Source organism: Rana temporaria, assembly GCF_905171775.1.
Source record: "Rana temporaria chromosome 9 unlocalized genomic scaffold, aRanTem1.1 chr9f, whole genome shotgun sequence".
Lineage (NCBI taxonomy): Eukaryota > Metazoa > Chordata > Amphibia > Anura > Ranidae > Rana > Rana temporaria.
The window spans coordinates 679,123-696,796 of NW_024404482.1; the positions used below are offsets into that span (position 1 = coordinate 679,123).

At 50.4% G+C, this 17,674-nt stretch overlaps 1 protein-coding gene across 2 annotated transcripts in view; it reads left to right on the forward strand.

Moving 5' to 3' along the window:
• ARR3 (arrestin 3) overlaps positions 1-17,674 on the forward strand; it is a gene marked incomplete at its 3' end in the record, with an annotated part of 57,429 nt that overhangs the window by 20,362 nt on the left and 19,393 nt on the right. For both annotated transcript variants that reach the window (XM_040334449.1, XM_040334448.1), the window contains 4 exon segments: positions 3,544-3,572; positions 5,266-5,296; positions 13,864-13,924; positions 14,014-14,058. In XM_040334449.1, the coding sequence (XP_040190383.1) occupies positions 3,556-3,572; positions 5,266-5,296; positions 13,864-13,924; positions 14,014-14,058 (154 nt within the window).

Below are 17,674 nucleotides of genomic sequence, written 5' to 3' on the forward strand. Positions count from 1 at the left end.
GTCTCAATATCAGGGGCGTGCACAGGTGTACAGTCTCGGTATCAGGGGCGTGCACAAGTGTACAGTCTCAGTATCAGGGGCGTGCACAGGTGTACAGTCTCAGTATCAGGGGCGTGCACAGGTGTACAGTCTCAGTATCAGGGGTGTGCACAGGTGTACAGGTCTCAGTATCAGGGGTGTGCACAGGTGTACAGTCTCGGTATCAGGAGCGTGCACAAGTGTACGGTCTCAGTATCAGGAGCGTGCACAGGTGTACAGTCTCGGTATCAGGGGCGTGCACAGGTGTACAGTCTCAGTATCAGGGGCGTGCACAGGTGTACAGTCTCAGTATCAGGGGCGTGCACAGGTGTACAGTCTCAGTATCAGGGGTGTGCACAGGTGTACAGGTCTCAGTATCAGGGGTGTGCACAGGTGTACAGTCTCGGTATCAGGGGCGTGCACAGGTGTATGGTCTCAGTATCAGGGGCGTGCACAGGTGTACAGTCTCAGTATCAGGGGTGTGCACAGGTGTACAGGTCTCAGTATCAGGGGTGTGCACAGGTGTACAGTCTCGGTATCAGGGGCGTGCACAGGTGTATGGTCTCAGTAATGGGGCGTGCACAGGTGTACAGTCTCAGTATCAGGGGCGTGCACAGGTGTACAGTCTCAGTATCAGGGGCGTGCACAGGTGTACAGTCTCAGTATCAGGGGCGTGCACAGGTGTACAGTCTCAGTATCAGGGGTGTGCACAGGTGTACAGTCTCAGTATCAGGGGCGTGCACAGGTGTACCATCTCGGTATCAGGAGCGTGCACAGGTGTACAGTCTCGGTATCAGGATCGTGCACAGGTGTACAGTCTCAGTATCAGGGGCGTGCACAGGTGTACAGTCTCAGTATCAGGGGCGTGCACAGGTGTAGTGTCGGTATCAGGGGCGTGCACAGGTGTATAGTCTCAGTATCAGGGGCGTGCACAGGTGTACAGTCTCGGTATCAGGGGCGTGCACAGGTGTACAGTCTCAATATCAGGGGCGTGCACAGGTGTACAGTCTCAGTATCAGGAGCATGCACAGGTGTACGGTCTCAGTATCAGGGGCGTGCACAGGTGTACAGTCTCAGTATCAGGAGCGTGCACAGGTGTACAGTCTCAATATCAGGGGCGTGCACAGGTGTACAGTCTCAATATCAGGGGCGTGCACAGGTGTACAGTCTCGGTATCAGGGGCGTGCACAAGTGTACAGTCTCAGTATCAGGAGCGTGCACAGGTGTACGGTCTCAGTATCAGGAGCGTGCACAGGTGTACAGTCTCGGTATCAGGGGCGTGCACAGGTGTACAGTCTCAGTATCAGGAGCGTGCACAGGTGTACAGTCTCAGTATCAGGAGCATGCACAGGTGTACGGTCTCAGTATCAGGGGCGTGCACAGGTGTACAGTCTCAGTATCAGGGGCGTGCACAGGTGTACAGTCTCAGTATCAGGGGCGTGCACAGGTGTACAGTCTCAGTATCAGGGGCGTGCACAGGTGTACAGTCTCAGTATCAGGAGCGTGCACAGGTGTAGTGTCGGTATCAGGGGCGTGCACAGGTGTACAGTCTCAGTATCAGGGGCATGCACAGGTGTACAGTCTCAATATCAGGGGCGTGCACAGGTGTACAGTCTCAGTGTCAGGGGCGTGCTCAGGTGTACAGTCTCGGTATCAGGGGCGTGCACAGGTGTACAGTCTCAGTATCAGGAGCGTGCACAGGTGTACAGTCTCAGTATCAGGGGCATGCACAGGTGTACAGTCTCAATATCAGGGGCGTGCACAGGTGTACAGTCTCGGTATCAGGGGCGTGCACAAGTGTACGGTCTCAGTATCAGGAGCGTGCACAGGTGTACAGTCTCAGTATCAGGAGCGTGCACAGGTGTAGTGTCGGTATCAGGGGCGTGCACAGGTGTACAGTCTCAATATCAGGGGCGTGCACAGGTGTACAGTCTCTGTATCAGGGGCGTGCACAAGTGTACGGTCTCAGTATCAGGAGCGTGCACAGGTGTACAGTCTCAGTATCAGGAGCATGCACAGGTGTACGGTCTCAGTATCAGGGGCGTGCTCAGGTGTACAGTCTCGGTATCAGGGGCGTGCACAGGTGTACAGTCTCAGTATCAGGGGCGTGCACAGGTGTACAGTCTCAGTATCAGGGGCGTGCACAGGTGTACAGTCTCAGTATCAGGGGCGTGCACAGGTGTACAGTCTCAGTATCAGGGGCGTGCACAGGTGTACAGTCTCAGTATCAGGAGCGTGCACAGGTGTATGGTCTCAGTATCAGGGGCGTGCACAGGTGTACAGTCTCAGTATCAGGAGCGTGCACAGGTGTATGGTCTCAGTATCAGGGGCGTGCACAGGTGTACAGTCTCAGTATCAGGATCGTGCACAGGTGTACAGTCTCAGTATCAGGGGCGTGCACAGGTGTACAGTCTCAGTATCAGGAGCGTGCACAGGTGTACAGTCTCAGTATCAGGAGCGTGCACAGGTGTACAGTCTCAGTATCAGGGGCGTGCACAGGTGTACAGTCTCAGTATCAGGGGCGTGCACAGGTGTACAGTCTCAGTATCAGGGGCGTACACAGGTGTACAGTCTCAGTATCAGGAGCGTGCACAGGTGTACAGTCTCAGTATCAGGGGCGTGCACAGGTGTACAGTCTCGGTATCAGGGGCGTGCACAGGTGTACAGTCTCAGTATCAGGAGCGTGCACAGGTGTACAGTCTCAGTATCAGGGGTGTGCACAGGTGTACAGTCTCAGTATCAGGAGCGTGCACAGGTGTACAGTCTCAGTATCAGGGGCGTGCACAGGTGTACAGTCTCGGTATCAGGGGCGTGCACAGGTGTACAGTCTCGGTATCAGGGGCGTGCACAGGTGTACAGTCTCAGTATCAGGGGCGTGCACAGGTGTACAGTCTCAGTATCAGGGGCGTGCACAGGTGTACAGTCTCAGTATCAGGGGCGTGCACAGGTGTACAGTCTCGGTATCAGGAGCGTGCACAGGTGTACAGTCTCAGTAATGGGGCATGCACAGGTGTACAGTCTCAGTATGAGGGGCGTGCACAGGTGTACAGTCTCAGTATGAGGGGCGTGCACAGGTGTACAGTCTCAGTATCAGGGGCGTGCATTAGTGTACGGTCTCGGTATCAGGGGCGTGCACAGGTGTACGGTCTCGGTATCAGGGGCGTGCACAGGTGTACAGTCTCGGTATCAGGGGCGTGCACAGGTGTACAGTCTCAGTATCAGGAGAGCAGAGTCACATGACTGTCACTGTGCTGCTTCTCCTTTCACTGTCCAGTCACTGGCTGGGCTCAGAGGAAGTGGGTTTAACGTCAGGCGTCAGACTGCGAGGGACTCTCTGGATTGAAGGTAAGTTTTGCAGCACAGGCGGGTTCTATTTCTCGGTATTCTTGGTTGGAGTTCTGCTTTGAACATTGCTTTGCCCCCCGTCAGCCGGAGACGTCCAGTCTTCATTATAAGTCAATGTCGTGAAGAAGACGGGACGCCTGGACCCGGAAGTGATCGATTTTCTCTCTTCTCCCCCTGCAGGTCGGAGTCAATATGGCGGACGGATCCAAGTAAGATTCTAATGTTATACAAATATAATGCTGTGTTCTGATTGGTCCGTCTCTGCACCAGTACATGACACAGGAAGCTTTGTTCTGACATAACAATCAGAGAGATCAATCGCACCAATCACACGTCAGATAACAGTCTCCTCCCATGTACATAAGTATCACAGGCTCCTCCCACGTACATAAGTATCAAAGGCTCCTCCCATGTACATAGGTATCACAGGCTCCTCCCATGTACATAAGTATCACAGGCTCCTCCCACATACATAAGTATCACGTGCTCCTCCCATGTACTGTACATAAGTATCACAGGCTCCTCCCACGTACATAAGTATCACAGGCTCCTCCCATGTACATAAGTATCACAGGCTCCTCCCATGTACATAAGTATCACAGGCTCCTCCCACATACATAAGTATTGCAGGCTCCTCCCACGTACATAAGTATCACAGGCTCCTCCCATGTACATAAGTATCACAGCCTCCTCCCATGTACATAAGTATCACAGGCTCCTCCCACGTACATAAGTATCGCAGGCTCCTCCCACGTACATAAGTATCACAGGCTCCTCCCATGTACATAAGTATCACAGGCTCCTCCCATGTACATAAGTATCACAGGCTCCTCCCATGTACACAAGTATCACAGACTCCTCCCACGTACACAAGTATCACAGGCTCCTCCCATGTACATAAGTATCACAGGCTCCTCCCATGTACATAAGTATCACAGGCTCCTCCCATGTACACAAGTATCACAGACTCCTCCCACGTACACAAGTATCACAGGCTCCTCCCATGTACAGAAAAATCATAGACTCCTCCCATGTACAGAAAAATCATAGACTCCTCCCATGTACATAAGTATCGCAGGCTCCTCCCATGTACATAAGTATCACAGGCTCCTCCCATGTACATAAGTATCACAGGCTCCTCCCATGTACATAAGAATCACAGGCTCCTCCCATGTACAGAAAAATCATAGACTCCTCCCATGTACAGAAAAATCATAGACTCCTCCCATGTACATAAGTATCGCAGGCTCCTCCCATGTACATAAGTATCACAGGCTCCTCCCATGTACATAAGAATCACAGGCTCCTCCCATGTACAGAAAAATCATAGACTCCTCCCATATACAGAAAAATCATAGACTCCTCCCATGTACATAAGTATCACAGGCTCCTCCCATGTACATAAGAATCACAGGCTCCTCCCACGTACAGAAAAACATAGACTCCTCCCATGGACATAAGTATCACAGGCTCCTCCCACGTACATAAGTATCACAGGCTCCTCCCACGTACACAAGTATCACAGGCTCCTCCCACGTACATAAGTATCACAGGCTCCTCCCATGTACATAAGTATCACAGACTCCTCCCACGTACATAAGTATCACAGACTCCTCCCACGTACATAAGTATCACAGGCTCCTCCCATGTACATAAGTATCACAGGCTCCTCCCACGTACATAAGTATCACAGGCTCCTCCCACGTACATAAGTATCACAGGCTCCTCCCATGTACATAAGTATCACAGGCTCCTCCCACGTACATAAGTATCACAGGCTCCTCCCATGTACATAAGTATCACAGGCTCCTCCCATGTACATAAGTATCACAGGCTCCTCCCATGTACCTAAGTATCACAGGCTCCTCCCACTTGTTATTTTGTTTCTTTTTCTCTTTTCAGAGTGTTTAAGAAAACCAGTCCTGAGGGGAAGGTGAGGAGAAAGTTTCTATTTTACTTTTATCAAATAAATAGCAGAACAGGTAGAAAAAAAAACTGCATCCTGAAGTTGTGCCCCCCCTGTGTACAAAGCATGAATGTGCCCCCCCCCCTGTGTACAAAGCATGACTGTGCCCCCCCCCCCCGTGTACAAAGCATGACTGTGCCCCCCCCCCCGTGTACAAAGCATGACTGTCCCCCCCCCCCCGTGTACAAAGCATGACTGTCCCCCCCCCGTGTACAAAGCATGACTGTGCCCCCCCCCCCCCCGTGTACAAAGCATGACTGTCCCCCCCCCCCCCGTGTACAAAGCATGACTGCCCCCCCCGTGTACAAAGCATGACTGTCCCCCCCGTGTACAAAGCATGACTGTCCCCCCCCCCCGTGTACAAAGCATGACTGTCCCCCCCCCCCCTGTATACAAAGCATGACTGCCCCCCCTGTACAAAGCATGACTGTGCCCCCCCCCCCCTGTGTACAAAGCATGATTGTGTCCCCCCCGTGTACAAAGCATGAATGTGCCCCCCCCCCTGTGTACAAAGCATGATTGTGTCCCCCCCCCCTGTGTACAAAGCATGAATGTGCCCCCCCCCCCTGTGTACAAAGCATGATTGTGTCCCCCCCGTGTACAAAGCATGAATGTGCCCCCCCCCCCCTGTGTACAAAGCATGATTGTGTCCCCCCCGTGTACAAAGCATGAATGTGCCCCCCCCCCCTGTGTACAAAGCATGATTGTGTCCCCCCCGTGTACAAAGCATGAATGTGCCCCCCCCCCCCTGTGTACAAAGCATGACTGTGCCCCCCCCCCCCCCGTGTACAAAGCATGACTGTGCCCCCCCTGCGTACAAAGCATGACTGTGCCCCCCATGTACAAAGCATGACTGTGCCCCCCCCCCCTGTGTACAAAGCATGATTGTGTCCCCCCCGTGTACAAAGCATGAATGTGCCCCCCCCCCCCTGTGTACAAAGCATGATTGTGTCCCCCCCGTGTACAAAGCATGAATGTGCCCCCCCCCCCTGTGTACAAAGCATGATTGTGTCCCCCCCGTGTACAAAGCATGAATGTGCCCCCCCCCCTGTGTACAAAGCATGATTGTGTCCCCCCCGTGTACAAAGCATGACTGTGCCCCCCCCCCGTGTACAAAGCATGACTGTCCCCCCCGTGTACAAAGCATGACTGTCCCCCCCCCCCGTGTACAAAGCATGACTGTGCCCCCCATGTACAAAGCATGACTGTGCCCCCCCCCCTGTGTACAAAGCATGATTGTGCCCCCCCCCTGTGTACAAAGCATGATTGTGCCCCCCCCGTGTACAAAGCATGACTGTGCCCCCCCGTGTACAAAGCATTACTGTGCCCCCCTGTGTACAAAGCATTACTGTGCCCCCCTGTGTACAAAGCATTACTGTGCCCCCCCAGTGTACAAAGCATGACTGTGCCCCCCCGTGTATAAAGCATGACTGTGCCCCCCCTGTGTTCAAAGCATGACTGTGCCCCCCCGTGTATAAAGCACGACTGTGCCCCCCCTGTGTACAAAGCATGACTGTGCCCCCCGCGTACAAAGCATGACTGTGCCCCCCCTGTGTACAAAGCATGACTGTGCCCCCCCTGCGTACAAAGCATGACTGTGCCCCCCCTGTGTATAAAGCATGACTGTGCCCCCCCTGTGTACAAAGCATGACTGTGCCCCCCCCGTGTATAAAGCATGACTGTGCCCCCCCTGTGTATAAAGCATGACTGTGCCCCCCCTGTGTACAAACCATGACTGTGCCCCCCCCCGTGTACAAAGCATGACTGTGCCCCCCGTGTACAAAGCATGACTGTGCCCCCCCCCCCCGTGTACAAAGCATGACTGTGCCCCCCCTGCGTACAAAGCATGACTGTGCCCCCCATGTACAAAGCATGACTGTGCCCCCCCCTGTGTACAAAGCATGATTGTGCCCCCCCGTGTACAAAGCATGACTGTGCCCCCCCGTGTACAAAGCATTACTGTGCCCCCCTGTGTACAAAGCATTACTGTGCCCCCCCTGTGTTCAAAGCATGACTGTGCCCCCCCTGTGTTCAAAGCATGACTGTGCCCCCCCGTGTATAAAGCACGACTGTGCCCCCCCTGTGTACAAAGCATGACTGTGCCCCCCCCCGTGTACAAAGCATGACTGTGCCCCCCGTGTACAAAGCATGACTGTGCCCCCCCCCCCCGTGTACAAAGCATGACTGTGCCCCCCCCTGTATACAAAGCATGTCAGTGTCCCCCCCCCCCCTGTGTACAAAGCATGACTTTTCCCCCCCTGCGTACAAACCATGACTTCGCCCCCCCGTGTACAAAGCATGACTGTGCCCCCCCCCTGTGTATAAAGCATGACTGTGCCCCCCCTGTGTATAAAGCATGACTGTGCCCCCCCCTTCTCACAAACCATGACTGTTCCCCCCCCCCCCCCGTGTACAAAGCATGACTGTGCCCCCCCTGTGTACAAAGCATGACTGTGTCTCCCCCCCTGTGTACAAAGCATGACTGTGCCCCCCCTTGTGTACAAAGCATGACTGTGCCCCCCCATATACAAAGCATGACTGTGCCCCCCGTGTATAAAGCATGACTGTGCCCCCCCCCAGTGTACAAAGCATGACTGTGCCCCCCCTGTGTACAAACCATGACTGTGCCCCCCCGTGTACAAAGCATGACTGTGTCCCCCCTCTGTGTATAACGCATGTCCGTGCCCCCCCCCCCCCCGTGTACAAAGCATGACTGTGCCCCCCCTGTGTACAAAGCATGACTGTGCCCCCCCTTTGTACAAAGCATGACCGTGCCCCCCTGTGTACAAAGCATGACTGTGCCCCCCTGTGTACAAAGCATGACTGTGCCCCCCCCCCCCAGTGTACAAAGCATGACTGTGCCCCCCGGTGTACAAAGCATGACTGTGCCCCCCTGTGTACAAAGCATGACTGTGCCCCCCCCCCCATGTACAAAGCATGACTGTGCCCCCCGGTGTACAAAGCATGACTGTGCCCCCCTGTGTACAAAGCATGACTGTGCCCCCCGGTGTACAAAGCATGACTGTGCCCCCTGTGTACAAAGCATGGCTGTGCCCCCCTGTGTACAAAGCATGACTGTGCCCCCCTGTGTACAAAGCATGACTGTCCCCCCCCCTGTGTACAAAGCATGACTGTGCCCCCCATGTAAAAATCATGACTGTGCCCCCCCCCCCATGTACAAAGCATGACTGTGCCCCCCCTGTGTACAAAGAATGACTGTGCTCTCCTGTGTACAAAGCATGACTGTGCCCCCCCCCGTGTACAAAGCATGACTGTGCCCCCCCATGTACAAAGCATGACTTGCCCCCTGTGTACAAAGCATGACTGTGCCCCCCCCTGTGTACAAAGCATGACTGTGCCCCCCCCCCATGTACAAAGCATGACTGTGCCCCCCGTGTACAAAGCATGACTGTGCCCCCCGTGTACAAAGCATGACTGTGCCCCCCTTTGTACAAAGCATGACTGTGCCCCCCCATGTACAAAGCATGACTGTGCCCCCCTGTGTACAAAGCATGACTGTGCCCCTCTGTGTGCAAAGTATAACTGTGCCCCCCCCCCCCAGTGTACAAAGCATGACTCCCCCCCCTGTGTACAAAGCATGACTATATTAATGGCCATGGGAAGAGGGCGTAACCCTGTAATAATGGCCATGTGAAGAGGGCGTAACCCTATATTAATGGCCATGGGAAGAGGGTGGAACCCTATATTAATGGCCATGGGAAGAGGGCATAACCCTACATTAATGACCATGGGAAGAGGGCGTGACCCTATATTAATGGCCATGGGAAGAGGGTGGAACCCTATATTAATGGCCATGGGAAGAGGGTGGAACCCTATATTAATGGCCATGGGAAGAGGGTGTGGCCCTATATTAATGGCCATGGGAAGAGGGCATAACCCTACATTAATGACCATGGGAAGAGGGCGTGACCCTATATTAATGGCCATGGGAAGAGGGTGGAACCCTATATTAATGGCCATGGGAAGAGGGTGGAACCCTATATTAATGGCCATGGGAAGATGTTGGGACCCAATATTAATGGCCACGGGAAGAGGGTGTAACCCTATATTAATGGCCATGGGAAGAGGGTGGAACCCTATATTAATGGCCATGGGATAGGGCGTAACCCTATATTAATGGCCATGGGAAGAGGGTGTAACCCTATATTAATGGCCATGGGAAGAGGGTGGAACCCTATATTAATGGCCATGGGAAGATGGCGGGACCCAATATTAATGGCCACGGGAAGAGGGTGTAACCCTATATTAATGGCCATGGGAAGAGGGTGGAACCCTATATTAATGGCCATGGGATAGGGCGTAACCATATATTAATGGCCATGGGAAGAGGGTGGAACCCTATATTAATGGCCATGGGAAGAGGGCATAACCCTACATTAATGACCATGGGAAGAGGGTGGAACCCTATATTAATGGCCATGGGAAGAGGGTGGAACCCTATATTAATGGCCATGGGAAGAGGGCATAACCTTACATTAATGACCATGGGAAGAGGGCGTGACCCTATATTAATGGCCATGGGAAGAGGGTGGAACCCTATATTAATGGCCATGGGAAGAGGGTGGAACCCTATATTAATTGGCCATGGGAAGAGGGTGTGGCCCTATATTAATGGCCATGGGAAGAGGGCATAACCCTACATTAATGACCATGGGAAGAGGGCGTGACCCTATATTAATGGCCATGGGAAGAGGGTGGAACCCTATATTAATGGCCATGGGAAGAGGGTGGAACCCTATATTAATGGCCATGGGAAGATGGCGGGACCCAATATTAATGGCCACGGGAAGAGGGTGTAACCCTATATTAATGGCCATGGGAAGATGGCGGGACCCAATATTAATGGCCACGGGAAGAGGGTGTAACCCTATATTAATGGCCATGGGAAGAGGGTGTAACCCTATATTAATGGCCATGGGAAGAGGGTGTAACCCTATATTAATGGCCATGGGAAGAGGGTGTAACCCTATATTAATGGCCATGGGAAGATGGCGGGACCCAATATTAATGGCCATGGGAAGAGGGTGTGACCCTATATTAATGGCCATGGGAAGAGGGTGTGACCCTATATTAATGGCCATGGGAAGAGGACGGGACCCTATATTAATGGCCATGGGAAGAGGGCGGGACCCTATATTAATGGCCATGGGAAGAGGGCGGGACCCTATATTAATGGCCATGGGAAGAGGACGGGACCCTATATTAATGGCCATGGGAAGAGGGCGGGACCCTATATTAATGGCCATGGGAAGAGGGCGTAACCCTATATTAATGGCCATGGGAAGAGGGCGTAACCCTATATTAATGGCCATGGGAAGAGGGTGTGACCCTATATTAATGGCCATGGGAAGAGGGTGTAACCCTATATTAATGGCCATGGGAAGAGGGTGTGACCCTATATTAATGGCCATGGGAAGATGGCGGGACCCAATATTAATGGCCATGGGAAGAGGGTGTGACCCTATATTAATGGCCATGGGAAGATGGCGGGACCCAATATTAATGGCCATGGGAAGAGGGCGTAACCCTATATTAATGGCCATGGGAAGAGGGCGTAACCCTATATTAATGGCCATGGGAAGAGGGCGTGACCCTATATTAATGGCCATGGGAAGAGGGCGTAACCCTATATTAATGGCCATGGGAAGAGGGCGTAACCCTATATTAATGGCCATGGGAAGAGGGTGTGACCCTATATTAATGGCCATGGGAAGAGGGTGTAACCCTATATTAATGGCCATGGGAAGAGGGTGTGACCCTATATTAATGGCCATGGGAAGATGGCGGGACCCAATATTAATGGCCATGGGAAGAGGGTGTGACCCTATATTAATGGCCATGGGAAGATGGCGGGACCCAATATTAATGGCCATGGGAAGAGGGCGTAACCATATATTAATGGCCATGGGAAGAGGGCGTAACCCTATATTAATGGCCATGGGAAGAGGGCGTGACCCTATATTAATGGCCATGGGAAGAGGGCGTAACCCTATATTAATGGCCATGGGAAGAGGGCGTAACCCTATATTAATGGCCATGGGAAGAGGGCGTAACCCTATACTAATGGCCATGGGAAGGGGGTGTAACCCTATATTAATGGCCATGGGAAGAGGGCGTAACCCTATACTAATGGCCATGGGAAGGGGGTGTAACCCTATATTTGTGGCCATGGGGGGGGGCGGGGGGGTTGTTGGGGAACTCTATATTAATGGCCATGGGGGGGGGGTGTTGGGGAACTCTATATTAATGGCCATGGAGGGGGGGGGGATTGGGGAACTCTATATTAATGGCCATGGGGGGGGGGGGGTGGAGAACTCTATATTAATGGCCATGGGGGGGGGGGGGTGGGGAACTCTATATTAATGGCCATGGGGGGGGGGGGGGAATTGGAGAACTCTATATTAATGGCCATGGGGGGGGGTTGTTGGGGAACTCTATATTAATGGCCATGGGGCGGTTGTTGGGGAACTCTATATTAATGGCCATGGGGGGGGGTTGTTGGGGAACTCTATATTAATGGCCATGGGGCGGTTGTTGGGGAACTCTATATTAATGGCCATGGGGGGGGGGGGTTGGGGAACTCTATATTAATGGCCATGGGGCGGTTGTTGGGGAACTCTATATTAATGGCCATGGGGGGGGGGGGGGTTGGGGAACTCTATATTAATGGCCATGGGGGGGGTTGTTGGGGAACTCTATATTAATGGCCATGGGGGGGGAGTTGGGAAACTCTATATTTATGGCCATGGGGGGGGTGGGGGGGTTGTTGGGGAACTCTATATTATTGGCCATGGGGAGGGGGGATAGGGAACTCTATATTAATGGCCGCTGGTTTTGGAACGGTTCTGTCCAACAAGCTCATATAGGTGTTCAGGTGTCAGAAACCATGAATCTGACCGAACCACCTCCATACCGGGGGGGCCAATTCCGGCACTTCTCTCCTACATGCAAAAAATGTTTTGCTAGAAAATTACTCAGAACCCCCAAACACTATATATATGGTTTTGTTTTTTTTAGCAGACACCCTAGGGAATAAAATGGCGGTCATTGCAACTTTTTTTTTCTCGCACAGTATTTGCGCAATAATTTTTCAAATGCCTATTTTTTGGTTTTCATGAATTAAAAAATAACAAAACAGTAAAGTTAGCCCAATTTTGTTGTATAATGTGAAAGATGATGTTACGCCGAGTAAATAGATACCTAACACGTCACGCTTTAAAATTGGAATGGCGCCAAACTTCGGTACTTAAAAATCTCCATAGGCGTGGCTTAATTTTTTTTTTTTTTTCAGGTTACCAGTTTAGAGTTACAGAGGAGGTCTAGCGCTAGAATTGCTGCTGGCGCTCCAACGCACGCGTCGATACCTCCCATGTGTGGTTTGAACGGCGTTTACATATGTGGGCGGGACTTACGTGTGTGTTCGCTTCTGAGCGCGAGCTACCGGGGACAGGGGCGGTTAAAAAAATTTGTTTTTATTATTTTAGTTTTTATTTTACCTAATTTCTTTTATTTTTACATTTTTTTTATCACTTTTATTCCTATTACAAGGAATGTAAACATCCCTTGTAATATGAATAGTGTGTGACAGGTCCTCTTTATGGAGAGAGGCGGAGTCAATAAGACCTTCCCCGCCCCCCACATCTCTCCTCCAGGCTGGAAAGCATGAGATCGGGAAAAAAAATTCACGGATCTCATGTCTAAAGCCGCGATTGCGGCTTTGTTTACATTCCGGTACCCGGGCGTGACGTCGTAACGTCGCGCCCGGGCCTCCGAGGATCATAGAGATGACTCTGGTCACCAGTCATCTCTATGCCTCCCATCCGGCGCCGGCAGATCGTTTCTCCGGGTCTCCGATGGCACAGGAGAGCCCGGAGAAGCACCGGATGGCAGCGGGAGGGGGGGATGTCCCATCGCGCCCGGGCCTCCGAGGATCATAGAGATGACTGGTGACCATCTGGTCACCAGTCATCTCTATGCCTCCCATCCGGCACCGGAAGATCATTTCTCCGGGTCTCCGATGGCACGGGAGAGCCCGGAGAAGCACCAGATGGCGGCGGGAGGGGGGGGGACGTCCCATCCCGTCGCCTATAAGAACAATCAAGCAACGGAACTGCCTCTATGATCGTTCTTATGGTGCACAGGATCGCCGGCTGAAGAGATGGATATCTGAACGATGCCTGTAGCTGCCCCATCATTCAGATATCCCCACTGAAAGTCCAGGACGTCAGCCAAGCAAATCTTCAACAGGAATGCAGGAGATGGTCTCTGTGATGTTGACCAAGGCGAAGGCAGAGAGCAACTGAGCTGGACGGCTTAAGTAGGCAGGACTGATGAGCTGAAATCATCAACAGGTGAGTCACTGTGGAGAGATAGGAGGTGGCAATTAGCCGACAGTTGAGCGGCCAGCTCAGAGAAGGAAGGGCTGAGCCCTGCCCTGGCATTAGGGATTTTTGGCCACATGGTGTACTCTAGAAGTTCTATGTCATAAAGAAGACTTGTTTTTCCTCCTCTAGATAACCGTTTATCTGGCGAAGCGGGACTATGTGGACCACGTAGACTTTGTAGAGCCAGTAGGTCAGTGGCTCTATTTTCTTCATAATAACGTCCCTCCAACCCCTTCCCAGAGCTCCTCAGACTGACCTTGTATCTTCTATTGTCTGCAGATGGAATGATTGTCATCGACCCGGAATATCAAAAGGAGAAGAAAGGTAAAGTACAAGTTTTCTATCCTTCTATAGAAGGGCTCCTCAACCTCAACCAGGTTCTATGGAACTTGAGGGTTCCTCCAGAGGTTGCTAGAGGTTCCCTGATCACCATTCATCTTATTAGCTATCTGTAAGAGAGACATTCTTCTCACTGATCACCAATGTAAGGGACATTCTTCCCACTGATCACCAATGTAAGGGACATTCTTCCCACTGATCACCAACGTAAGGAACATTCTTCCCACTGATCACCAATGTAAGGGACATTCTTCTCACTGATCACCAATGTAAGGGACATTCTTCCCACTGATCACCAATGTAAGGGACATTCTTCTCACTGATCATCAATGTAAGGGACATTCTTCTCACTGATCACCAATGTAAGGGACATTCTTCTCACTGATCACCAATGTAAGGAACATTCTTCTCACTGATCACCAATGTAAGGGACATTCTTCTCACTGATCACCAATGTAAGGGACATTCTTCTCACTGATCACCAATGTAAGGGACATTCTTCTCACTGATCACCAATGTAAGGGACATTCTTCTCACTGATCACCAATGTAAGGAACATTCTTCTCACTGATCACCAATGTAAGGAACATTCTTCTCACTGATCACCAATGTAAGGGACATTCTTCTCACTGATCAACAATGTAAGGAGCATTCTTCTCACTGATCACCAATGTAAGGAACATTCTTCCCACTGATCACCAATGTAAGGGACATTCTTCTCACTGATCACCAATGTAAGGGACATTCTTCTCACTGATCACCAATGTAAGGGACATTCTTCCCACTGATCACCAATGTAAGGAACATTCTTCTCACTGATCACCAATGTAAGGAACATTCTTCTCACTGATCACCAATGTAAGGAACATTCTTCTCACTGATCACCAATGTAAGGAGCATTCTTCTCACTGATCACCAATGTAAGGGACATTCTTCTCACTGATCACCAATGTAAGGGACATTCTTCCCACTGATCACCAATGTAAGGGACATTCTTCTCACTGATCACCAATGTAAGGGACATTCTTCTCACTGATCACCAATGTAAGGGACATTCTTCCCACTGATCACCAATGTAAGGAACATTCTTCTCACTGATCACCAATGTAAGGGACATTCTTCCCACTGATCACCAATGTAAGGGACATTCTTCCCACTGATCACCAATGTAAGGGACATTCTTCTCACTGATCACCAATGTAAGGGACATTCTTCCCACTGATCACCAATGTAAGGAACATTCTTTCCAGTGATCACCAATGTAAGGGACATTCTTCTCACTGATCACCAATGTAAGGGACATTCTTCTCACTGATCACCAATGTAAGGGACATTCTTCTCACTGATCACCAATGTAAGGGACATTCTTCTCACTGATCACCAATGTAAGGAACATTCTTCCCACTGATCACCAATGTAAGGGACATTCTTCTCACTGATCACCAATGTAAGGGACATTCTTCCCACTGATCACCAATGTAAGGGACATTCTTCTCACTGATCACCAATGTAAGGGACATTCTTCCCACTGATCACCAATGTAAGGGACATTCTTCCCACTGATCACCAATGTAAGGAACATTCTTCTCACTGATCACCAATGTAAGGGACATTCTTCTCACTGATCACCAATGTAAGGGACATTCTTCCCACTGATCACCAATGTAAGGGACATTCTTCCTACTGATCACCAATGTAAGGGACATTCTTCTCACTGATCACCAATGTAAGGGACATTCTTCCCACTGATCACCAATGTAAGGGACATTCTTCTCACTGATCACCAATGTAAGGGACATTCTTCTCACTGATCACCAATGTAAGGGACATTCTTCTCACTGATCACCAATGTAAGGAACATTCTTCTCACTGATCACCAATGTAAGGGACATTCTTCCCACTGATCACTAATGTAAGGGACATTCTTCTCACTGATCACCAATGTAAGGAACATTCTTTCCAGTGATCACCAATGTAAGGGACATTCTTCTCACTGATCACCAATGTAAGGGACATTCTTCTCACTGATCACCAATGTAAGGGACATTCTTCTCACTGATCACCAATGTAAGGGACATTCTTCTCACTGATCACCAATGTAAGGGACATTCTTCCCACTGATCACCAATGTAAGGGACATTCTTCCTACTGATCACCAATGTAAGGGACATTCTTCTCACTGATCACCAATGTAAGGGACATTCTTCCCACTGATCACCAATGTAAGGGACATTCTTCTCACTGATCACCAATGTAAGGGACATTCTTCTCACTGATCACCAATGTAAGGGACATTCTTCTCACTGATCACCAATGTAAGGAACATTCTTCTCACTGATCACCAATGTAAGGGACATTCTTCCCACTGATCACCAATGTAAGGGACATTCTTCTCACTGATCACCAATGTAAGGAACATTCTTTCCAGTGATCACCAATGTAAGGGACATTCTTCTCACTGATCACCAATGTAAGGGACATTCTTCTCACTGATCACCAATGTAAGGGACATTCTTCTCACTGATCACCAATGTAAGGGACATTCTTCTCACTGATCACCAATGTAAGGGACATTCTTCTCACTGATCACCAATGTAAGGGACATTCTTCCCACTGATCACCAATGTAAGGGACATTCTTCTCACTGATCACCAATGTAAGGAACATTCTTCCCACTGATCACCAATGTAAGGAACATTCTTCCCACTGATCACCAATGTAAGAGACATTCTTCCCACTGATCACCAATGTAAGGAACATTCTTCTCACTGATCACCAATCTAAGGAACATTCTTCTCACTGATCACCAATGTAAGGGACATTCTTCTCACTGATCACCAATGTAAGGGACATTCTTCTCACTGATCACCAATGTAAGGAACACTCTTCTCACTGATCACCAATGTAAGGGACATTCTTCCCACTGATCACCAATGTAAGGGACATTCTTTAGGCGGCAGCCCCCCCCCCCCCAGGTTCTCTTCTCCAGGGGGCCCATGCCTGAAGCTGTGTAAGGGGCCCCATAATTCCTGATGGTGGCCCTGGGTACCGTACCCTAACTAGACATGTGCACAGAATTTTTTTTAGTTTTTTTTTGTTCTGTTTCGTATCATTCCGTAGGTTTGTTTCCGTTCGTTTTTCGTAAGACGCCCGTTTTCCTGTTCGTTCCCGTTCGTTTTTCGTACGACGAGATTTTTTCGTATTCCGATCGTTTCGTATTTCCGTTACCGTTTTATTTTCGTACATGCGGGATGGTTCGTTATTCTGTTTAATTCATGTTCGTTACTTGTTAGACAATAATTTTCGTGAATTTTCGTCAATGATTTGCATTCTGTGTTTTGGATTCCTTTTTCTGTTCGTGTTTTCGGTCGCGTGTTCGTGTTTTCGGTCGTGTGTTCGTGTGACATCTATGACAATTTGTTGTGGATGTCATGTGGGCATGCGACTGAAGATACGAACAGAAAAAGGATTTTCGTCATTTTGTACTTTCGTAAATATATCGCGGGGATTCGCGGCACTTTCAACACGCGGCTCATTCATATTAACGATTGTTAAGCCCCATACACTTGGTCAGACTTTTTTAACAACAAACATAAAAACG